This window comes from Neovison vison, chromosome 6, assembly GCF_020171115.1.
Source record: "Neovison vison isolate M4711 chromosome 6, ASM_NN_V1, whole genome shotgun sequence".
Classification (NCBI taxonomy): Eukaryota; Metazoa; Chordata; class Mammalia; order Carnivora; family Mustelidae; genus Neogale; species Neogale vison.
In genome coordinates, this window is record NC_058096.1 from 212,226,749 (window position 1) to 212,251,320 (window position 24,572).

At 48.2% G+C, this 24,572-nt stretch overlaps 1 protein-coding gene across 2 annotated transcripts in view; it reads right to left on the reverse strand.

Annotated features, from left to right (window-relative positions):
- Positions 1-19,757, reverse strand: part of UPF1 (UPF1 RNA helicase and ATPase) — a 38,245-nt gene extending 18,488 nt beyond the window's left edge. Inside the window, exons 1-5 of one of the 2 annotated variants that reach the window (XM_044253862.1) lie at positions 19,298-19,757; positions 5,478-5,620; positions 3,798-3,887; positions 1,412-1,579; positions 906-1,086 (exon numbers count right to left, since the gene is read on the reverse strand). In XM_044253862.1, coding sequence (XP_044109797.1) covers positions 906-1,086; positions 1,412-1,579; positions 3,798-3,887; positions 5,478-5,620; positions 19,298-19,528 — 813 coding nt within the window. In that variant the 5' untranslated portion in view covers positions 19,529-19,757. The remainder of the gene's footprint in view (positions 1-905; positions 1,087-1,411; positions 1,580-3,797; positions 3,888-5,477; positions 5,621-19,297) is intronic. The other variant, XM_044253863.1, reaches the window with a different exon arrangement.
- Between the last annotated feature and the right edge of the window lie 4,815 nt (positions 19,758-24,572).

Here is a 24,572-nt window from a genome sequence, read left to right on the forward strand (position 1 = left end):
TAGAGACACTTGAGAAATATTCTGACTTGCACTCAAAGTGAAAATAAATTCACATTTAAGATTTTGGATTATGGGGGGGCACCCAGATGGCTCAGTGGGTTAATCCTCTGCCTTCGGCTCAGGTCATGATCCCAGGGTCCTGGGACTGAGCCCCGCATCGGGCTCTCTGCTCAGAGGCAAGCCTGCTTCCCCTTCTCTCTCTGCCTGCCTCTCTGCTTGTGATCTCTCTGTGTCAAATAAATGAATAAAATCTTAAAAAAAGAAAAAAAAAGATTTTGGATTATGGGGCACCTGGGTGGCTCAGTGGGTTAAGATTTTGGATTACACAGGCAATTAAAATTTATAGCCCAATTACTAAAACTTTATCATAAAAGCTGAACAGCCAGAACCAGAGAAGGGCTTCCCTAGAGAACTGGGTCTGTCCGGCAGGGCAGACACCCCACCACCCAACCAGGAAGCCCCTCCCCTCTGCTCATCCAGCCATTGTGAGCCCTGCCTCTCTGACTTTTGTGGCCTGGACCCCTTTTCCCCTGAACATTCACCCCTGGCCTGGAGTCACCCTGGCTCAGACATGTTACAGGCCCAACAAGGTCTTCCAGCACCCTCACAGGCCTGTCTCCCCAGGCCCGGCTCCCCGTGACATAGGCACCCACAGCCACCCAGGGCCAGTTCTGCTCTCCCTCCTCCTCTGCAATAAGAGAAAAAATTCCAACAACCAGAGCTGTCCTTTCCCAGAGGCCCAGCAGAAGGTGCCTGTGGGATTCCACCAAAGGGCCATTCCAGGTAGAGACTGCAGTCTCTCCCTCAAGTTGCTTCCGGAATCTCCTATTCCAGAAACACTCCCAGCAGCTCTCCCTGGACAAGAACCACGCTGAGGCAGTTTTGCGTTCTCGGCAGGCCCTCACCTTCCAGAGCTCCTCCAGCTTGTTGATCTGCTGGGCAGTGATCTGCCGGGCCCGCAGCTGCTCCTGCTCAGAAGGGATCTTGACCAGCCAAGAGAGAAAGCAGCGGTCCTGGATCAGGGGCTGCCACTGGGAGCTGTCCCAGTTGATGTCCTTGAGGCTGCTCTGACTGGCGCAGGGCTGCCTACAGAAACACCGAGGGCAGGAAGAGCCCAGGTGAGGATGACCTCCACCCACAAGGCTTACCTTTCATCCCAAAGTGACGTTCCCTACATCTTACTATGTGATCATATTCCCTTTAAATTGTTTGTAATACATTGCCTCTCCCCATGCACTTGAGCTCTGAACTCTCAAAACTCGTAACACTGTTGTTACAGAATTCTTTTTATGATTTAACCAGAACACACCCCAGAAGAGTTACTCAGCATTCCCAGTTCTCTAACTAGTCCCAGCCCCCAAATATCCTCACACCTCTCCGCCCACTGGGGCTGAATGCACCCTCCCCTCACCTGCACAGCAGCACCACTACTGAGTCGGCCTTGGCAGGGATGAAGCCGAGGAGGAAGACATTGCGGCAGCCGCAGTTGTAACACTCCAGAACTGTCTCCCCCAGGGGCCCATCCTTGTGCAGAGTCACCTCTTTGCATTTTGCCCTCACGAGGTGATTTACAATGTGGCTGAAACCAGGAAATGATAAATAGTTAACACCCAAAGTTTGGCTTTTCACCACTTCCAATTTTCGAGCCCCCCGTTAAAAGTTCCGGTACCGTTCACAGTCCATTAGCAGGGGCGGTCACACCTCATCCATCTGGCGTCCCAGGGGACCAGCCCGCCCCTGAACTGGTTCCCCACTGAGCGCAAAAATCAATCCGACTTGAACAGCCTTTAAGGAAAACTTTCCTAACATGTTTCACATAGTTCCTGCTCCTTTTTTTTAGTTCCTGCTTTCTGAAATCCTCCATACAGGGCGTGAATGAACTTATGGCTAGGGCCAAAGCTGCTGTCCCAGAGAGGCAAGAGGCCTGCCCCTTCCACGGCTCTTCTCGGCTTGCTGAGGCTTCTCGGCTGCTGCTGCTTTCCATTGCTTCTCCGGGTCCCTGTGCCTGCTTTCAGGAGCAACAGCCCCTCCTACCTTGCTGCAGGCCAGGAAACTTGATAACCAAACATATTAGAAACCTGAGGGCAGTAAAAAGTATAGAGCAGTGGGGCTCAGGGCTACTCTCAGGAAGCACAGGGCCGGCTCTGAACCTTCTGAAACCACGCTGTCCCGGCTCCTTCCTTGCTGCCGCGTGGCCAGGATTCTGCTGTCCCTCCCATTTCCGGGACACAGCTCACCGACACCCAGGGCTTATGAATTCCACCTAAGACAAGCTGGCCTCGCCTGGGGTCCACGCATGGTGCATGGCTCTGCCTTAGTCTCCCCCAGCTACCTACAGCCATGCTGCGGGTCTGTCAGATACCGCCTGGCCGCACCTCGGGGAAAGCCCTGCTGTTGCAAGCTTCGGCTCAGGCTCCACATTCCAACCCTCTCTAGCCTGTTCTAGCCCAGGAAGCCAGTCAGATTATCTAACCAGCTGTCACCACTCTCTGTACCCACAGAGCACCCTCTCTTCTGAAGCTGTCACAACTGGGCATTTTACCAGACTGACTTCCTCCTGTCTTTTCTACACCCACCTCACCCCATTATACTGGAAGCTCCCTGAAGGCAAGTGGCTGTCCCATCATTTCTACCATCTGGCCTCATGCAAACACTCAGTGCTGGCTGATGGAGTCTGTTTTCTCTTAGAGGCCTTTCACTAACTTCCCTGATCTTGGCTCTGCTGACCGGAAGATGGGGTTGCCAGCTAAGAAGTTTTATTTAATTGCTTTTCCTGAAGGAGAGGAACTAATGCAACCACAGTAATGATGAAATTACCCAGAACATTCTGATAATGGGACATGAATCTGGTTACCCTGAAGACGCTTTTTCTTTCAAATCTGTAGAATTAAACATCAGCCCATTTTGCCTCATCCAGAATCCCACAGTTTGCATTGCTAACTCTAAGACGACTTGAGATCTGACCACTGTGTCCTCAGGCAGCACAAGATAGTGAGCCCTGGCACGCAGCTGTGGAAGACACAGGAAGGGTGGGGACTCTGTGCAAATAAACCTGCCTATTGGCTTTTGTCACTGTATGTCTCCAAAACACGAACCCCAGAAGATGCTGCTTTCTTGCTAGCGGCCTGGAGCCCTAAAAGACTCTGCTCTGCACCTCTGTGACAGTAGCGTGAGCTGTCACACAGCACGGCAGCTCTGGAGGGACACCAGGACTGGATTCTGTGCTGGAATCCAAGCACCAGCACAAAACTGGTCTCACCCCAAACACAAAACACAAAACAAGAGACCTAGTCACAGCTGCTGCTGATCAACAGCAGGAAGGGAAGCCCAGAGACGATAGTCAAGTGAACTTAATTTAATCCGATGATTCAGGATCTGGCCCATATTAGCCTCAGGACTGCTCCGATGAGCTAAGGCCAGAGGGAGCCTTCTCAGGAAGCGGCTCCCATGGATGCCCATTACTGTCCTGGGAACATCCTCCCCATGCACCCAGTAATGAAGATGAATGGGTGTGCCAGGAGCTCATCTTGCAGAAAAATATAAATAAAAACTGGGAATGAGAATTAAGCCAACCCTACTTGCATAATAAAAGAACCACAGAGAATAAATCAAGGGTAAATACATTAAGGCATTCACACACCACCATCTGTTTCAAGTTAAACCAGTCACAGAGGAGGGAAAAAACCAGGTTTGTTAGCGTGATTTTATATTGTGCTTTTGCTTCAACATTTCCATAATTTACACACAAATCTGAGCACAGCACTGATTAAAGACACATGCGCGGTCTGATTATCTACCTGCCAGAAGTATTTCCACGCCCGTTACAGAACCACTTCTTGCTGGTGTTACAGTAAACCACGCAAGCAGGATCGTGTATTCCGCAGTAACTAAAAAAGTCAAAACATCAACAGTTAAAGCTGGAAGGTCTCTCTCTGGTTTTAATTTGGCAGGATGTAAAATTCTTTCCTCTTACAACATTTTAAAATTTTTCATTAAACACATACTCAAACCCAACGATCCCACTAGCAAAATCCAATCAGTTAACTGCAGAGGCGTCCTGATCTTGCAAATGCAGGGAAGGGGTACAGGGTGCTGTGGGGCTTCCGGAGAGAGATGCCCTAGGAAACAGCAAAGCCTCTGCCAGGTGGGGGATGAGAGCTGTGGAAGGTGCCAGGGGAACCCAACAGCAGAAGTCTGACACCCCAAAGCAATCCCTAGCTACCCCACCTTGGACTTAAGTTTCAGGAGCCCTGATTTAAGCAGGGAAATCAGCATCCCTGGCTCGGGGCACACAGAGTTAAGCTGGGACCACGCTGTGTTCAAAAGACGCTCCACTTCCCGGCAGAGGGCGCCATGCTCCTGGGAACGCTCAGCTCAGACCCAGCAGAAGAGGGTCGCCGGGTGCGGGTTGCAGCCTGAGCACCTCAGAGAGCCCCCAGCCTCATTCTTCTGAAAACCAACAAACACATCAAAAACAAAACCCAGCTCACCACAGAATTCTGTATGTGTATGAAGCCAAGCCTCAGTCTCAAACTATAATGTGCTCCAGCCAAGAACCTTCCCTCCAACCCCCCAACACCATGGGGACAGCGGGTGGGTAAGGGCATATGCAAACTAAGCACCTGCAGCTTTACCAGAACCACTTCATCGGCAAATGTGTAGATAACAGAAACATGAAAACATCATTAACACATACGTAAAAACATTTGCAAACAAGTAAGAAAAAGAGCCAAAATAAAGTTAAAAACAAAAACCCAAAATAAAGTTTAAAAAAAAAAAAATGTCTCCCGACAAAGCAGGGAACAGAGCAGCACTGTCCTGTGGTGGGTACAACCTTCCAAGGAGCAGCGGCCTGGGAGGTCGGCAAGACAGTGACATGGCTCAGGCCCAGAGTGGCCTGACTGGCCAAGTGCCCTGAACAAGATCAATTCATCTCTTTTGGTTTCAATTTCCTTGTGTATGTGTAACAAAAAACTAAACACAAGTCTCATCTTATGGGTTCAAATACAAGGGATGGGTCCTGCTCTAGGTGAGAATTCCAAATTTGGTCAACAAGCAGTTCTAGCCACTGGCTATTTAATACCAACTTTGGGGGAATTTTGAACTCATCAGAGAGGCAGATATTTTAAAGTATCCTACAATCATCTATTTGTAAAAGAAATCTTAGCTGCTGTTTTTACTCTCTAAACCCAAGTCCTCACCAAATGTAACTCATTTCAAATGAGTGAGTGGGACAGGTACTGGGACCCACCAGGACCTGAGAGAAGGCCTCTGGGTGAATCGGGTATGAGAGGGCTGACTCCACCCTCCTGCCCAGTAACAAGGACTATGTATACACACTGGCCTGAAGAACCTTCTTATTTTGGACTAACAAATGTCACAATCCACCAACTTACATGGGCTTCCACAGCCAGCAAACCCACTCAGAACGCAAGAGCTCTAGGACATGGGTCCGTGCCTCTGCCATCGGCACTTACCTGCAGGCATGTACAGGGAGATCCTTAGTGTAATAGGTATCCTCCTCATCTTCTTCGAAGTTCAACTCAGCCAACAACTGGCTGGTCTTGGCCACGCTGTCATCCACAGCCCCATTCTGCAGAATGCCCTCTGGTCCACCGACCTACAGCAGAACAGCAGCATCACCATGCAAGGCTGCAGCTCTCCGCCCCTTAGACCAGGCCCACAGCTTCCCCCCGAATGAGCAGCCATGACGACCTTCCCATGAAGCGCTGGCCTGCTCTCCACCTTGAGAGAGTTCAGCTTCTTCTGAATGGACTTTTCACACTCTCCCACCTCCCTATTAAACCTACCTGGCCAAAAACAGGGTGCTGGTGGCCTAGGTCATCCACCCTGCCTCCTGCATATCCAGGTCCAACCCCACCTGGTCACGGAGCCATGACCAAACTGGGATGCTGAAGATGATGCTTTGTTCCCATGACGGGGAGTCGCAAGGAGCAAGATGACTTTATACAAAGCAGACGCAATCCCCTCTGGGGACAGTTGCACAATGTCAGGCCACAAGGCCTGGAATCCCACCAGAGTGAAGGTTCCCGCCAAAGCCTAAGCCAGAAGAAAAGGCTGTGTCCACTGAAGATGTGAGAGAGCAGTTACCCCGTTAGTCAACATACTTCCTCCGCTGCCAGTTTCCCTTTCCAGAGAGCAGACCATCTTCATTATGAATTAGAAGTTCAATGTTTAGGATTACCTTCTGAACTCAGGCTATATCCTTACTACACATATTACCTTTTATATGTTACAATAGCAAAAACGTACGAACAGGCAACTTTAACAACAAGCCATGAATTTCACAGGCACTTGTGCTGAGCTCACATGTCCATTCAGAGGCACACAGACTCAGTTCGCCAGAGTAACAGGCACTCCTAAAGCCATCTCCAGGAACCCTGGGTGGCAGTCAATAGTCCTTGTTATCTTCCCCCTCCTGTGGGGATGACACATCTCCCACATGAGGCTGGGTCAGGCAGCAAGGGCGTGGAGTGGTGACAAGGACAGGGAGGAATGACAGGAGCCCCAAGGCAGGTGCCAGGTTTCTCTGAACTGTGGGAGAGGATCAGACACCAGCCCCCCTCCCTCTAAGAGCCCCTGCCACCTAGAGCCATGCCGTGTGGGGCCAGCTCAGGCCAGTGCAGCTCAGTCCAGCAGTGCCCACAGGGCCTTTCCCTCTCCACAGCTCCAGCCAAGTCACCTCTAAGATTCTAAAGACAGCAGTTCGGGGACACCTAAGGGGCTCAGTCAGTTGAGCCTTGGATTCTTGAGCCTTGGATTCTTGGATTCAGGTCATGATCTCAAGGTCATGGGATCAAGCCTGTGCTTCTGGGCTCCATGCTGCTGAGTCTTCTTGGGATTCCTTCCCTCCTCCTCTCCCTCCCCCTTTGCCCCCTGCAACTCACAAACTTGCACTCTAATAAATAAGAAAATAAAATCTTAACAACAACAACAAAAAAGACAGCAGTTCATTTAGGGATGGAGGGGGGCAGGTGGGAATGGAGAATGCCCTAGGGAGCATTCTGGAAATTGCAGCAGTGAATTTGGGTTAAGTAGGGGGTCAACATCTTTGTCTATTATGGTCTCAGCCCAGACCCGAACCCCATTTCACAGCTTCTGCCACTACTTTAACGTGCTTTTTTCATGTAGGCAACAACCAGGTTAAATGGAAGAAAACTACACTTTATTTGAAAAAAGAAAAATCAAAATCAACTTTTGAATTTTAATGCAAAGATGGTGCTGTAACATAATTACAAGCACTTCTTTGGGAATCCCTGATCTCTTTTTAAAACTGTGTGCAAACCACTGTAACCACTTTTTTTTTTTTTTAAAGATTTTATTTATTTATTTCTCAGAGTGAGCGCAGGCAGACAGAGTGGCAGGCAGAGGCAGAGGGAGAAGCAGGCTCCCCGCTGAGCTAGGAACCCGATGCAGGAATCGATCCCAGGACCCTGGGATCACGACCTGAGCCGAAGGCAGCCGCTTAACCAACTGAGCCACCCAGGCGTCCCAACTGTAACCACTTTTAAGTGCACAGCTCAGTGGCATTAAGTACATTCATATTATTCTGCAACCATCATCACTATCCTTCTCCAGCACTTTTCCATCTGCCCAATTTTCATCTGTCCCCATTAAACACCAGCTCCTCATTCCCCTCCCCTAGCCCCCAGAGTCCACCATTCTAACTTCTGTCTCTGTGAATGTGACTACCTTAGAGACACCATATAAATGTCTCATAGTTTGTCTTTTGTGACTGGCTTGTTTCAAATAGCACAATGTCCTCAACACTCATCCATGTTTTATGTAGCAGGTGTCAGAATTTCCTTTTTTAAGGCTGGGGCACCTGGGTGGCTCCGTCAGTTAAGCATCTGACTCTTGATTTCAGCTCAGGTCATGATCTTAGGAGTGTGAGATCAAGCCCCATGTCAGGCTCCGAGCTGGGTGTGCAGCCTGCTTGAGATTCTCTCTCTCTCCCTTTCCATCTTCTCCCCCCCCACTGCTGCACATATGTGCTCTCTCTCAAAAAAAAAAAAAAAAAATTAATTAAATATTTCTTTTTCCCTTTTTTAAGGCTGAGTAACATTTCACTAAATAGACACACATTTTGTTTATCCATTTATTCTTCAGTGGGCTCTTGGGTTTCTTCCACCTTCTGGCTGCTCTGAACATGGTATACAAAGACCAAGTCCCCATTTTCAATTCTTTTGGGGATATGCCCAGAAGTGGGCTTGCCACATCTTATGGTAATTCTCTGTGTAACTTTTTAAAAGAAACTGCCATAGTATTTTCCACAGAAGCTACATTATTCTCCATTCCCACCCACGGTGCACAAGGATTACAAATTTCTCCACAGCCTCTTCGATACCCATTATCATTTTTGTTTGTTCTTAAATAGCCATCCTAGTGAATGCGAGGTGATGTCTCTTAGCGGTTTTGATTTGCATTTCTCTGATAGTGAATGAAACTGAGCATCTCTTCGTCTGTTTCTTGGCCACCTGTATCTTCTTTGGAAAAAAGAAGTCCTTTGCCCATTTTTAATCGACTGTTTGATTTTTTGAGTTGTGCTCTGAAATTCTGATAGTTGACCATCACTTTAAAAAAGTCACCTCTCTGTTTCACAACACTTCTCCTGACACATGCGGTGGAAACGCTAGTGTGAGGCCACCCGCAGGGGTCACTCCTGGTGTGACTGTGCCCAGGCACACTCACTGGTTGGTTTTCCGAAACTCTGTAGCCAAGTTATGGCACCTGGATTTCACCTTAACGGCAGTGAAGGAAGTACACATATCACAATACAGAAGGCAGCAATTAGAAACCGACATTTGTGACCCCTTAAACCCAATAAACTGGTTTATCAAGTATTTGAGGTAACAGAGTTTTTAAGAATATTACGAAACTTGAACTTCTTTTTACTTGCTCTGAAACTATTCTTTCCATAGCTCTGGTAACCTGAGCTTGGATAAATGGGTATTGACACCTTCTATGACTTCACTTTGATCAGCTTTCACCTTTCCAAAGAGAAATGTGCTACTTTTCCAATCTAATCTCAGCAGAAAAACTCCGTAAAACCTAGGATCAACAGAGGGCTAAGGTAGTCCAGTAAAGAATCAGCATGCAGGACCCCCCCTCTCAAGCTCAAAATGACACTTACATTTTTAAATGGTTGGATTAAATAACTAATAATATCCTCAATTTTGCCTCTTGTCCCACAAAGTCTAGAATATTTACTATTTAGTCCTTTAAGAAAATGCTTACAGATTCCTTGTCTAAAACAACTCATAAAATTTTTTACCAGGCTGCATAAGCTTTTACATATAAATAAATGCCCTTGGTGATATCTGAATATTTACCTCCCTGAAATAACAGAATTAGTACCTAGAGTAATATAGAAAAGTGCACACCATCCAGGGGCCCTCTTTCAACCCACTCCTGCCCCATTTGGGCCTCAGATCCCAGTTCACCTCCCCTCCTCAGATCCCAGTTCACCTCCCCTCCTCCTCATGGGGAGGCATGAACCAGCAGAGAACACATCCTGCCCTGTACCACACCACACCCCTTCCGATTAATAAGGGGCAGGAAATTTGGGTCTGCTCTCAGAACTCTTGGGAGACAACATGATACAGATATAAGGTCAGGTAGACTTTCCACACCTCTCTAAAGCTGGGGAGGCTGGAGAGAAGAGTCCAGATTTCCCAAGGCCCAGTAGCCCTGTAGCCTCCTGGTTGGGAAACGTGTGCATGCGCACCCCCCCTCCACACACCCACTTCCAGCTCCCACTCAGCCCCACTCCTCCCCAGCTATGATCTGGCCACAATACAAACTGACTTCTACAGCTGGCTTGTTAGTTTCTCCCTCTACTCTCTGGAAAGTTTTAAGATAAACATTAACTTCAAAAATACATTTGACTTAGGGGCACCGGGGTGGCTCAGTGGGTTAAAGCCGCCTTCGGCTCCGGTCATGATCCCAAGGTCCTGGGATCGAGCCCTGCATCGGGTTCTCTGCTCGGCGGGGAGCCTGCTTCCTCCTCTCTCTCTGCCTGCCTCTCAGCCTACTTGTGATCTCTGTCTGTCAAATAAATAAATAAATAATCTTTTAAAAAAAATACATTTGACCTTAGAAACTATAATTAAATTAGTTAAAACAAAGCACTAGAGAGTGCGCAGCACAGAGAAGGTCCACAACCCATGCCAGGTGACATGATGGGAGGACAGAAGGGACCTTGTCCTCTGAGGTTATCAACCTTGCACTTCCAGCCAGGACCCCAGTGCCTGCTAAACTGAAGGACAGGACCATCCCCATCCCACCAAAGGCAAAGCCTGCCTCCAGGCACCACATCGCGGGGAAAATGATTCCCTCTTCACCTCTGCTCTGCGTACTATTTGAAGTAAACTTATGAGCTGCTGAGCTGATCAAGGCCTGCAGACACTCTCTGCCAGGGACTGTTTCATACAACTGACTACAGAACTCAAGACTGTGCAGAGCAGAGTAATAGGAAGAGAGGTCACATCAGACCCACAGAGGAAAAGCATGTAAATTCAAAAATTACTCCTAAATGTGCTGGTAAAAACTTTTAGGCTACAGATTTTTACGCCAAAAGTACTGTACCACTCAGAAAGAAATGGGTCTTTCACAGTCCCTCAGTCCCTGAATCTGCCAGTGCCACAGTCCCTTGACTTCTGCATGGCTGGCTCTCGGTCCTTTGGATCTCAGTGCACAGGGCAACTCCTAGGGAGGCCTCCCCTGACCCATCTGTGGGGCCCCACAGCAAGGGTCCCTGCTATCACCCCAGCACCTAGAAAGGAGCCCACACCCCAGGAGGCCCTCATAGTATAGGCTGTATCTTCACATCCAAAAGCCTAAAGGCTGGAATATAAAATAATTCCTCAAGTATTCTTTTATCCCAAGGTTTAAATAAAGAATGGGAAATCACCTTTCCCTCAGTGTGGCTCAAGGTAGGGGGGCAGTGGCAGAACCCCTGAGCCTCACCCTCAGGAAAAGGCTAACAGAAGTTTTGGCCTCCCCCTAGCTTCTGAGAAAGTTTCAAAACTACAGAGAATGAACACCTCACACACCTATCACCTGGATCCACCAGTCACTCTTATTTTGCCATACTTGCTTTGCACACACATGTTTATCTTCCCAATGCATTTCAGAATCACAGGCCCCAAGACAAGCACTTTCTCCACACAATCACAAGCCTCCCACTCAGGAATAATACTGATGAAACCGACAGAATACTGCTATCTAATAAGCATAGTCACAATTCCCCAATGTCCAAAAATCCTAATGTCTTTTATAGTTTTTTACATTCAAGACCTGTTGAAGTCTCTTTAGCCTTCAATTCATTAGTTTTAACCACACGTAACCCAGCCGAGCAGGGAACCAGCATGGCGGGGGGGGGGGGGGGGGGTGGGCGGGTAGGGGTGGAGGTTCCCTGCTCGGCTGGGAGCCTGCTTCTCTCTCTCTCCCTTTGCCACTCTCCCCGCTTGTGCTCAGTCGCTGACAAATAAATAAAATCTTAAGAAAGAAAGGAGGAGGGGTGCGTGGGTGGCTCAGTGGGTTGAGCCGCTGCCTTCGGCTCGGGTCGTGATCTCAGGGTCCTGGGATCGAGTCCCGCGTCGGGCTCTCTGCTCGGCGGGGAGCCTGCTTCCCTCTCTCTCTTTCTCTGCCTGCCTCTCCATCTACTTGTGATTTCTCTCTGTCAAATAAATAAATAAAATCTTAAAAAAAAAAAAGAAAGAAGGAAGGAAAGAAACAAAGAGGAAAGGAAAGGGAAAAGGATCTTCACTGGCCTCTCCCTTTATAGTGGACCCTTTCTCTGGTCAGCATGCTGAGTTCAGCCCTATAGCTCATTTCAATGCTCCAAGTATCCTTGACATGTCCAAAATATCTCCAGCTCATCGGGGGCTGCCCCTGCCTGCCCAGCCCTGGGGATCTCCACTCTCAAAGGAGCCCACTCCACACCTGCAGGGAGCAGCCAGGGTGTGATGGGGGTTTAGTCCAAAAACCAGGATACTTCACAGGACAATGACTCAGACTGAACCCCACCTCAGGGGTGTTAAAGGAAGAGGAAGGGGCTGCCCTGGACAGCGGGACCAGGAGACAAGACAATCACATTAATACTGGACCTCACAAAGAACCAGACCAAGCCAAGCCATTTTCTGACTAGTGAGAATCTGACTGTGGAGTCAGGGAAACCCCATGTATTAGATGATCCCAGAAAAACAACTGTCGTGCTGTTCCTCTGACAACAGCAGTGCTGTGAGAGAAAGATGCCTTTTTTTTTTTTTAAAGATTTTATTTATTTATTTAACATACAGAGACACAGCGAGAGAGGGAGGGGGAGTGGGAGAGGGAGAAGCAGGCTTCCTGCTGAGCAGAGACAGGGTGCTCAATCCCAGGACCCTGGGATCACGACCTGAGCTGAAGGCAGACACTTAACCGACTGAACCACACAGGCGCCCTGTTTCTAGAATTGCATGCTAAATACAATAGGTCACAATGACTGGATATCACTAACTCATATGGCTCAACCTCAGAAGGAAGGGTGAAATGACAAGATGGATTTGCTTTAGAAGAGAAATGGGGAGAGGAAAATCTTCACAACCGCTGAACTGAGGAAATGGGTATCAGGGTTTGTTTTACTTACAGAGAATTCATAATCAACATTTTTACACAATACGGCTGGACAAGGTGGCCTCCTGGAATCCAGGTTAACTCCATGGAGCCACACACTCAAAAAGAGTAACGGAAAACAAGCACAGCTCTGATGAAACACCTTCCAGTCTAGGATACGGAAAGCCACCTCCCCAGATTCACTGTCATCCCGGCAGCTGAGCTCTGCAAAGAGCTAAGCAGAGGGGAAGGTGCCGTCCTCAGTTGTGACAAAGGGTTGTGCACAGAGCTCAACAAGCCTCCTATGTCTAGAAGCCATCCTGGCAACAGTCTGCAGGGATCCTTAGAAGCCTGGCTTGCCTTGGTAGTCCAGCTCACAAGCTGCTACCAGACCGACACATATGAATGGCACAATGACCCTTTCCCAGCCATGGGGTCCCAGGACTTAGGACCTCGGTATTTATCAGAGGTAGCAGGGTTCTGTTCTCAACAATAGCTCCTCTGGCAAGAAGAGTTCAAAGACCCCCCCCCTCCAAGAGGGGGACTCTGAGACCTGGAAAGGAACACCAAAGACTCAGCCAGACTCGCTGCCCTTCTGCACCTTCTAGGCTACATTCTGTTCTGGGTCCCACTGAGCAGAGCTGGGTGTCAGGACCCTTCTCTGTAGTCAGGACTACCGCCCACCACCAAAAGACCACCCTGCTATGGTGACCACCCCAACTGCCCCCCCCAGCTGAGAGCCACAGCCCAGAATCTGCCCCCTCCAGCCTCTGTGCGTGCTGCCCTGGTGGGGTCTCTTGCCCTTCCTCTCAGGGCCGTGCCTCCAAAGGCTCCGCTAACCAGAAGCACCACCTCACACCTCCCATCAGAGGAGAGCCCTGCCTCACCCTTGGGGGATTCTGGGCCCTGATGAAAACCACACACAGAAACTCATGTCTGCTCTAGCTATAATTCCTTCTGAGGACTCAGGGCCAACAGGGTATCCAATATAGTGAACCCGTCCCAGGAGGAGTGGCCACTTTGGCCACCTGGTACAGTGGTAGCTCATGCACACACACTAGCGCACATGGGCAAACATCTGAGCACCATGCCACTCTGCCTGCACTCCCCTCTGGCCTTACCCACACTCTGCCGTGTCGACCCACCATCCTAAGGGCCCTTTCTCCAAGGAAGTGAGGTCCCAGCACTTCCACAGCTCCATGAGGCCCCACGATTCAGCCCAAGCCCCTTGGCATGGCATCCCTGCCTGTGTCTGCACCCACTCTCCCTCTACACCAAGCCAAGTGTAGGTCCCCATGCTCACCCCTCTTCCTAGGAGGCATGCCTTCCTGAACAACTCAAGGACCACTACTTATAAAGGCTTTCCCTGTGCAGTGCAAACCACTCCCTTTTCTGGGTCCTCATGATCCCTAAGGTCAACTGCAGTCTGGCCAGCACCTGTCATCTCTAACAAAATAACTACAGATGGCAAAGGATTCACTTTGACCTCCAGCCCTCACAGAGCTCAGCAAGGCAAGGAGGTAAGAACTGCTGAGAGTGGCAAGAGCCAAGGACCATGCCAAAGAGCCTGGCCTGACAGCCTGTATAGTGGGGACAAGAGTAAACATGAACAGGTATATGAGGGCACCCAGGTTCACCCTGAAAGCAGTGTGGCCAGGCTCAAGTGGAGGGCCCAGCACACAGGGCAGTGAATCTCCCCAACATGTGGCTGGGAATGGCTGAGCACAGGATCACTCCATTTCCCTACCTTAGAGCCACTGAGAACACACTACAAAGATTAACAGGAGCAAAAATGAAGGAGAAGAAAAGAAAAAGAGAAGTGAAGGAGAATCAAAGACCATGAACAACTGTGGGATGATCAAACTCCCCAAATTTACTAGGATCCCAAACTCCCCAAATTTACTAGGAAACACTGAGCTGCACACATACAAACAAGAGACTCTACAGTATGCGATCATGCCTCAATAAAGCAATTAGAAAGATGTCTCCTTTTTGTTGTTGTTGTGGGAGCCAGAAAGAGAACTTTTTCGGTTAATACTGATATTGTAGGGATGCCTAGGTGGCTCAGTGGGTTAAGCCTCTGCCTTCAATTCATGTCATAATCCCAGGGTCCTGGGACTGAGTCCCATATCAGGCTCTCTGCTCAGCAGGGAGCCTGCTCCCCACCCCCCCCACCTACTTGTGATCTCTGTCATAAACAAATAAAATCTTTAAAAAATATATTGATATTGTACTAGTGTTAATTTTGCCTTCTATCATACTGAATCTGGGTTAAGAAATTGGGGTAAAGTAAAAAGTCATTTTGCTTATGTGACTGACACAAAGCCCTTCCTCTCCCCTAATCGCCCATAGAGTTCTAACCATCTGGAAACAAACCCAGGAAATCCAATAAGGGGAAAGTGCCGGACGAACACTTGCCAGAGCTCCTGAAAGTTTATCAGCCTTTTATCTCCAATTTTCTCAAGGTGTGCTTATATCACAGCTGAACTGAGTGTTCACGAAACCTGATGGAAAAAGTCACTCAAATTTTTAACTCACCACTTTCAGGAACCCCTGGACTGTATCAAACTCATTCCTCCTCTTCATAAGCTACATGCCAGTAAGCAGAAGATGATCTGTTTACCTAGCTGGTCATGAATATGTTAGCACAGTACCTTCCACGATGAATTCTGAAGGCAGTCACAACTATGGTTCTGAAGACCAAGTAGCAACTCTAGCCAAGTATCTCACTGCTTAAATAGGAAAAAGCAGCCCAAGTGTATGTACTCAAGACTACAACTGATAGGGACTGGCTCAGTTCGTAGAGCAAGCAACGCTTCACCTCAGGGTCATGAGTTCAAGCCCCAAGCTGGGCACGGAGTCTACTTAGAGAAGACTACAAATGATGAGGAGCCTCTGCTGATCTGTTTACCTGCGGATGGCCACTGGGGCTGTCTCCCATCCGGGGCTCTCATGAACCAAGCAGCTATAAACACTCAGAGCAGCCCCACGTGTGGACAACTGCCTTTGCTTCTCTGTTGGACCACAGAGGTGGGTGTGAACCATTCTACCAGCAAGGTATGAAAGTTCCAAGTGGTTTTCCATCCAGCCTTTTAAAAAATTTGAGCCACTCTTATGAGTGGGTAATGGTATCTCCAGGTGGTCTTCAAGTTTCACTGGGGTATAACTGACATACAATAAACAGTGCAGGCTTAAAGTGTACATTTTATAAACTGACATACATCAATGTATGTAAACACCCACAATCAAGATAATGAATACATCTACCACCAAGTCTCCTTATGCCCTTTGTCATCCCTTCCTCCTTCCCCCTACCCCCAACCACTGATCTGCTTTCTATTACTACTAGTTAGCTAGCACTTTCTAGAGCTTTTTATGAACAGAATCACAGAGTATACACTTTTTTGGTCACAATACTTTTACTCTGTGTAATTATTCTGAGATGCAGCCACATCACTGTGTGTATCAATAGTTTGTTCGTTCTTTCTTCCTTTTAAAGTCAGGTAGTGTTCCCAACTCAGATTTTTACTGTAATTCCCATATTTGAAAAAAACATGACAGTAGTGACCATCAAAAGGAAATATAACAACTAGACACGGCAGAAGGTTTGTAATACCAGCTATTATGCAAAGCACTTCTGAAATTACCTTTCCTGCCCTTTAAGGGGTAGGGAAATGGCCCAGGAAAGACTTAGATAAGCAAAAGAAAATGGTCCCTTGTATCTTAAGACACTTGGCAGGATTATGTCAGCACTTTTCATCCCAGGATCTCAAGGGCTTTAAGAAATACCAGTTTTACTTCCTAAACAAGAATACAAATGTTCCCTGAAACAAATAATACATTACATGTTAATAAAAAAAAAAAAAAAAAAAGGAAAGAAAACAAGTGTTATTTGAATGGACTCAGAGCTCAGCAGGAGTCACCTAGGCTTGCCATTCTCCTACTCTGGCAGGGACACACATTCCGCCTCTAAACAAACTTTCAGGTAAAACCAACTAAGCAAAACTGGTATCAAATGTGGCTGCATGCTGGGAAACAGTCTGGCAGCTCCTGGAAGGGTCGTGCACAGAGGTACCACACAACCCAGCAAACTCACCTACCGCCGCACAGAAACTTGCACGTGAATGTCCATAGCAGCATTACCTATTAACAACTAAAGGCAGAAACAACCCAAATGTTCACCATCAGGTAAGCGAATCAACAGAATGTAGTCTGTCTGTACTATGAAATATTATTCAGTCCCAGCAAGAAATGGGAGTAGATTCGTGTTACACAACGGATGAACCTTGAAACATGTTCAGTAAAAAGAAGCCAGACACAGAAGACCACACGTTATCATTTATATCAAATGTCCTCAGTAGGTAAACCCGAGACATTAAGATTAGTGCTTGCTTCGCGTTGGAGAAGGCAGGACGAACAGGCTAAGAGGTGTGGGTTTCTTTTCAGGGTGATGAAAATGTCCAAAAATTGATTATGGAGATGGCTGCACACCTGTGAAGTACTAAAAGGTACTGAACTGTACACTCTAAATGGGCAAACCCTATGGTCTATGAATTCTATCTCAAGAAAGCTGTGAAACAAAAGGGGATGCACAGCATTTGATAAGTCACAGCCACTCACCCAGTAAGATAAAATCAAAAGGCATTCAGAATGGGTTTTTTGAGTCTTTCTGAAAGCCCCATCATACCATTAGCTACACAGCCAACTCCTGAGGACAAATAAGGAAAATCCCAGATGTTGTAGGCAGCCAATGCCACCAACTGGCACAGGAGATACTCAACTTTTTTCCATTTTCCAATTCTATTCAGACTTTTCTGTCCCCAAATTCAGGGCCTTCTCCTGCGATACAAAGGTAATTACTCCCATGTCCCAAACACAAGAGGTAGGCTATAGGTGAGTGGGTCATCAGAGTTAACTAAAGGTAAGGAAGGATAAACCCTTCTGATGTCATCAGAACTCAAGTGAGCTCAACTCAACATCTACCTACAGTGGAGAGTTTTAAGGTCTTATTTTACACAGCTCAGTGTCCAGGTGCAGAAAAACAGATCATTTCAACTTAAAGAGAAGGACACACCCTGCAATTAATTGCACATAGAATGCAAGGAACAAAACTTTAAGTCAGAGCTGTTGTATTACATTAGTTACAGTTTAAAAAGAATTTCCAATAGAACAATTACCTTTCCCATTCCTGAGCTGCCATGAATCATGGCACACCGCTCAACTGAGAGCTCTTTCTCCTCAGCCTTCTAGACAAGTTATAGACAGCGCTATCTGGTCCACCTAAACATGAGTCCAGATTTCGTGTATGTTTAAAAACAACAAAAATGAAACTCCTATACCCCCTTTTCACAGCTGTGGAAACAAGAGAGGTCTACAGAGTATGAAACTACAGGTGTTGTTATGAGCCTCCAACAGCTCATTGATTTCTCCAGGCAAACTCTCCCGACTCTACCTTCCTCCACCATATGTAAACCAAACTGAAAAAACATACATACTTGCACACCTGTCTCCCTGATGCTCCGCCCATCAGGCATCTATTTTTAAGGAATCTGAGTCAAATGTTTTCTGCTTCTATTAGGGGCTAAAAGAAAATCTAAGTGGGTGGTCTACCCACGGGAGTGACTCAATCAACTAGAATGCAAGCCCTCCCAGAGTCTGAGCTCACTGTGGCTGAGATGGGGTGGCTCCCCCAGCCCTGAGAGTGGGTCCTCATGCCAAGGGACTCCTGTGACAAGGGATCCCAGCCCAAGACACCAGTCAGTTCCCTCTGCCTCTTCAGGGCAGGGGCCTAGGTTCAAGAAGGCTGAGCGTGATACTCCCATAACACAAACCCAAACTTAAAATACTTAAGTAGCTTTCCCTAAACATTCACATCACTGAAAACAAACTGTCCAACGTGGCAGTACCATTTATGTAAAACCCACTATCACTGCCCCACTGGAGGAAAAAACTCAAGCCTAACTTTTCCAAGGCAGGGCTGTAGAGTTACATAACAGGTCGGTTTCAGCAACAGGCAATGCAAGGAGGAAAAACAAAACGCAACCTGTCTCTCGAATAATCTCAATAGTTACCGCATATGAGCTTCTCCACTGGAGGAAAAAATTCCGTTTCTGGGAGGGGAGCTTCGACCCTCCCCTCTCCAGCGTCCCCGAGCCCGGGTAAATTTGAACCCGTGGCTCAGCGGGCATGATTGGGGGGGTGGGGGAACCACAGGTGGGGGGTGGGGCAGGGAGAACGAATCCGCCACAAGGGGAACGGGGCAGATCACCACCCCGGGAGCCGGCTTGAGCAAGGCACGAACCCAGCAGGAGGGAAACCCGGAGACAGATCACCTCCGACCTGGCCAGGGACAGACCGAGGGCAGGTCACCTCGGACACGCCCGGAAGGGACTTCGGGCTGGTGACCTAAGACGCGGCCTGAGATAGTCTTGAGCAAATCACCCGGACCGAACCAGAGCCGGACTCTAAACAGATCTACCTGGGCCCGGCTGAAGACCGAGAACCTAGGCAGGTTACTCCGGATTCGGCCGGAATGTGGGGACCCGGGGAAGGTCAGCCCGGGCCTGAGTGGAAGACCAGGGACAGGTTACTCCGGACCCGGCCAGAGTGCAGGACCCGGGGAAAGTTCCCGGGCGCCGAGGCCCGGCCCGGGCTTCCGGCGCCGCCATGTGCAGCTCACCTGCGCGTCCAGCTGTCCGGCCGCAGCTCCTGCGCCCGCGCCAACCGGGCCGCCCGCGCCACCTCCTCCGGGGCCGCCGGGGCCACCCGGGGGCGTCTGCGTCTGGCTAGGGAGAGTGAAGTCGGTGAACTCGAACTCTGAGCCCTGTGTGTCGGCGCCGAGCAGCTCGGCTTCCTCGGTGTCCAGGAAGGTGAGCGTCTGAGAACTGGGCCCGTACGCCTCCACGCTCATGGTGCCGCCGAGTAGGGCCCTCAGACCGGCTCCCCGCCGCACTCGAGCCCGCCGCCGCGCTGAGGCCTAGGCCGCAGGCTTCGAGCTGCCGCCGCCGCCGCGCCCACGCTCCTAAACCGGACTGAAACGCCTGCCGCGGCGCGAGCCGGGACAAAAGCCACGCGTGCCGAGCCGCCGCTGCCGCCGAGCCCCTCAGAGCCGCTTCTCCCCTCGGAGCCGCCCGCCGCTCGCAGCTCCCGGCAGGAACCGCCGCCGCCGCCGCCGCCGCCGCCGCCACCGTCGTGCGCGTGCGCGAGCCCGACGCCGGCGAAGGTGCGCGTGCGCGAGCCCGACGCCGGCGCAGGCGCGCGCGCTCCTCGCGGACGCCTCCAACCGCGCCCGGACGCCCGCAGCCGAGCAGGCCGGCAGAACACCTAGCACGCACGCGCGGGGGGCGGGGCTTTTAACCGCCGTCTCGCCCGCCGCACGAGGACGTGGTCCCGCCCCAACCGCTGTTTAGTGGCGCCCGGCGGCGTGGCTGCGGTGGTTGCTTCCGTAGGGGTGGTGACTGTGCCTCGGGTTAATTGAGTACTATCTGGTTGATTTACAAAGGTGGTGTCGGAACACCCAGTTGAGGAGGTTTGGCAGGGACAATGTACCTCCATCTCTGAGAGAAGCTCCCTGCCTCAATTTCCCCATGTGTAAAATGGGGTTTCCTGGCACAGAACCAGTGCTCAGTATTTATTGCTTGAATAAAAGGAATGGGGATAGTCCTTAGTAGGGAGCCTGGCTCAGGGTAATGGTGATTGCTGCTGCTTCTGACGATAATCATAATAATAATGTTAACTATTAATATAATTATATTAGCTATAATAACATGACATATTGTAATTATTAATTATAACTACATAACTTTTAATCTTACTATTCAGAAGCAGTATATAACAAAGTGATTGGGAGCACTTGTGCGTTGAAATTCAGACCTGGACACCTGCCAGCTGTGTGACTTTGTACAAGTGACTTGTCCTCTCTGGGCCTAGAATTTCCTTTAAGGAAATACTGTCCATTAAGATGGGATGAAGGGGGCATCTGGGTGGCTCAGTCGGTTAGGCGTATTACTTCCACCCCAGGTCCTGATCCCTGGGTCCTGGAATCCAGCCCAGTCTCGGGCTCTCTGTTCAGTGGGGAGTCTGCTTCTCCCTCTCCATCTGCCATTCCTCGCTCCTGATGCTCTTTCCCACTCTCTCGCTCTCTCAAATGGGTAAAATCTTAAAAAAAAAAAAAAAAAAAGATGGGATGAAGAGGGGCACTGACTGGCTCAGTGAATGTAGCTTGTCACTCCATCTCCAGACTGTGAGTTCAAGCCCCATGTTGGGTGTAGAGATTGCTTAAAAATAGAATCTTAAAAAAATAATATTTTTATGGGACGCCTGGGTGGCTCAGTTGGTTAAGCAGCTGCCTTCGGCTCAGGTCATGATCCCAGCGTCCTGGAATCAAGTCCCACATTGGGCTCCTTGCTCGGCAGGGAGCCTGCTTCTCCCTCTGCCTCTGCCTGCCTCTCTGTCTGCCTGTGCTTGCTCTCTCTCCCTCTCTCTCTGACAAATAAATAAAATCTTTAAAAAATAATAATAATAATATTTTAAAAAATGGGATGTAGAATACATGAATGTATTCACTACCTTAAGTATTTATAAAGGAAAATTCCACATGCACAGAGGTTGGCTTTGTTCACATCACACACAGTCTTCCCCAAGGGAAGAATAATGCCACCACACAGTAAGTGTTCAGTAAAAGTTTGTCCAAGTTCAGCTACTGATTTATGAACTTAACTCGAGGACTCAACTTCCTTTTTTATATAGCGACTCAGAGAACCTCCCCACCTCCGCTTCCCTTTTTGTAGCAAGATTCTGGGGCCCTCTAAATGCTTGAAGTCAGTTCACAGGGCTCCTGGGTTTGCACAGCTACATTAAAATTTCCTGATCCTATTTGGTTCCTCATTTTCCAATATTCCTGTCACTACATGATAAGAGGTTCCTTTTTCTTTCTTTACATCTTCTTCTGGCCTCTTACCATGCATTAAAATGTGGGAATATAGTAATTGAATAATTAGGTCCCCAGGAAGTCACAGTTTAAGAGGAAATTCCAACAAACCAATGGATGGTTTCAATAAAACACAAAGCCCTCTTTGGAAAATATTCAATTAGATTGATAGAAGCATTTAAAACCCACCTACTAACACCTATCAGTTTAAATGCCTCCTCCTCACATCCTTTGACCTAGCAATTCCACTTCTAGGAATTTCCTCCTTAATTTCTACTTACAGTCCCATTTGCAAAATGACATTTTGGATAATACACTGAAACATTATTTAACATTTAAAAAGTTGATAATGGAGAAATTGTTGGCAGGGAAGACATAGACATATAAAAAACAAAGCAACAGGACAGCAATAAGCCCTTATCAGTAATTTCTTAAATGTAAATGGATTAAACTCTTCACATCAAAGGCAGTGATTGTCAGACGGCTTTTAAAAAAATGATCCAGGGGTGCCTGGGTGGCTCAGTGGGTTTAGCCTCTGCCTTCGGCTCAGGTCATGGTCTCAGGGTCCTGGGATCCAGCCCTGGATCGAGCCCCATGTTGGGCTCTCTGCTCTGCAGGGATCCTGCTTCCCCTTCTCTCTCTGCCTACTTCTGATCTCTCTCTCTCTCTCAAATAAATAAATAAAATCTTAAAAAAAAAATGATCCAACTAGGGGTGCCTAGGTAGTTCAGTCAATTAAGTGTTTGTCTTTGGCTTAGGGCATGATCTCAGGGTCTCTGCTTCTCCCTCTCCCTTTGCCCCTCCCCCTGCTCATGCTCTCTCTCTCTCTCTCTCTCTCAAATAAATAAAGTCTTTTTTAAAAATGGTCCAACTAGATGCTGCCTACAAGAGAGTCACATTAGACTCAAAAACACAATTAGCTTGAGGCACCTGGGTGGCTGCCTTCAGTTCAGGTCATGATCCCGGGGTCCTGGGATCGAGTCCTGCATCGGGCTCTCTGCTCAGCAGGGAGCCTGCTTCCCCCCTCTCTCTGCCTGACTCTCTACCTACTTGTGATCTCTGTCTGTCAAATAAATAAATAAAATCTTAATATAAAAAAAACACAAATAGCTTGAAAGTAGAGGGATAGAAAGAGATAGTCCATGCAAACAAAAACTAAAATAGAGCTGAATTGGCTATACTAATATCAGATAAAATAAATGCAAGACAAAAATTGTTAAGACAAAGAACATTATATAACAATAAATGTTTCAATGTATTAGGAAGATATAATCATTATAAACATGTATGCACCTAACAACAAAGTCCTAAAATACATGAGGCGAAATGGGATAAAATTGAAAGGAGAAATAAACAATTTTAACATTAACTATAGTTTACAATAGAGAAAAGAAGTCAAAAACTTACCAGAGATCGGAATGTTAGAGAGGATTGCTGTTTAAGACCACCTTTAGAGGTTCCAGAGGACACACTTTTCTCTATGACTGTGAGAGGTGAATTTGTGGGGGCAGGGGTTGGGGAGAGCCCCAGCATCCTTGAGATGAGCTCTCTGATCACTCATCTCTGTAGGCCAGAACTTAGAGTGGCAACTGTGGCCCCTGACTTGGGGAACCTAAATGTAAAGAGAGTAATTGGACTTTGGGGTGGTAGGGACCCGGTGGTGGCCCTCAATCACCAAAGACAAGGTAGGTAGGTGTGGTTACCATAACGGATAGCAGAGTCAAAGGAGCAATCAGAAAAGTCTGGGGCTCCTGGGTGGCTCCGTGGGTTAAAGCCTCTGCCTTCGGCTCGGGTCATGATCCCAGGGTCCTGGGATCGAGCCCCGCATCAGGCTCTCTGCTCAGCGGGGAGCCTGCTTCCTCCTCTCTCTCTGCCTGCCTCTTGGCCTGCTTGTGATCTCTGCCTGTCAAATAAATAAAATCTTAAAAAAAAAAAAAAAAGAAAAGTCTGACCTACAGAATAGTGTATGGTTTGGGCTAGTTGATCATGGTACTCTCACAGGTGAAATAGATGGGAAACTTACTAAATTCTTATTTGTTCTGTATAAGCAGAGGAACTCTAGATCCAGTGAACAAAAGTCTAACTTGAATCATAAAAACAGAGAGTCATAGCCTCTCAATCAACTTCTAGACGGACTTGAGTCAGTTCACAAACCTAAGTTCCTTGAATAAAAGGGAGGCAGGGTCACCTTGAGGAAAGACCCCAGTATACTACTGAAAATTTATACTATCAATCTTTCTCTCAGCCTCCCCCATGGGACCTATGGCTGGCCCTTTACCAGGGTGACTGTGCATTAGGGAAAGGGAATAATCAGACTTCTCAGGGATTACTGGATGATGGCTCTATTTATTTATTTATTTACTTATTTATTTTAAGATTTTATTTATTTGTCAGAGAGGGAGAGCACAAGCAGGGGGAGTGGCAGGCAGAGCAGGCAGAGGGAGAAGCAGGCTCCCCGCTGAGCAAGGAGTTCCATATGGGACTTGATCCCAGGACTCTGGGATCATGACCTAAGCCGAAGGCAGATGCTTAACCAACTGAGCCACCCAGGGATCCCTGGACACTGGTTCTAAACTGACACTAATTCCAGGAGACCCAAAACATCACTGTTGTCCGCCAGTCAGAGTAGGGCCTTCTGGAGGTGGGTCCAGGGGTCCCCAAACCCATCCTGTGGTTATTTCCCCAGTTCTGGAATGCTGGAATTTCCCCAGTCCTGGAATACAGTTGGAATAAGTACACTTGGCAGAATCTTTCTATTGGTTCCCCGACCTGTGGAGTAAGGGTTTTTATGGGGGGAGGGGGTATAGCAAAGGGAAAGCCACTAGAAATTCTTCCACCTAAGAAAATGGTAAACTGAAGAGACACTCTTGGAATTCCAGAGATCAGTGCTACAACCAAAGACTTAAAAGATGCAGGGGTGGGGATTCTCACTCCATTCCCATTCAACGCTTCTATGAGGCTTGTGCAGAGGACGGATGGAGCTGGGGGCATGCTGATGGATTACTGCAAGCTCAACCAGGTGGTA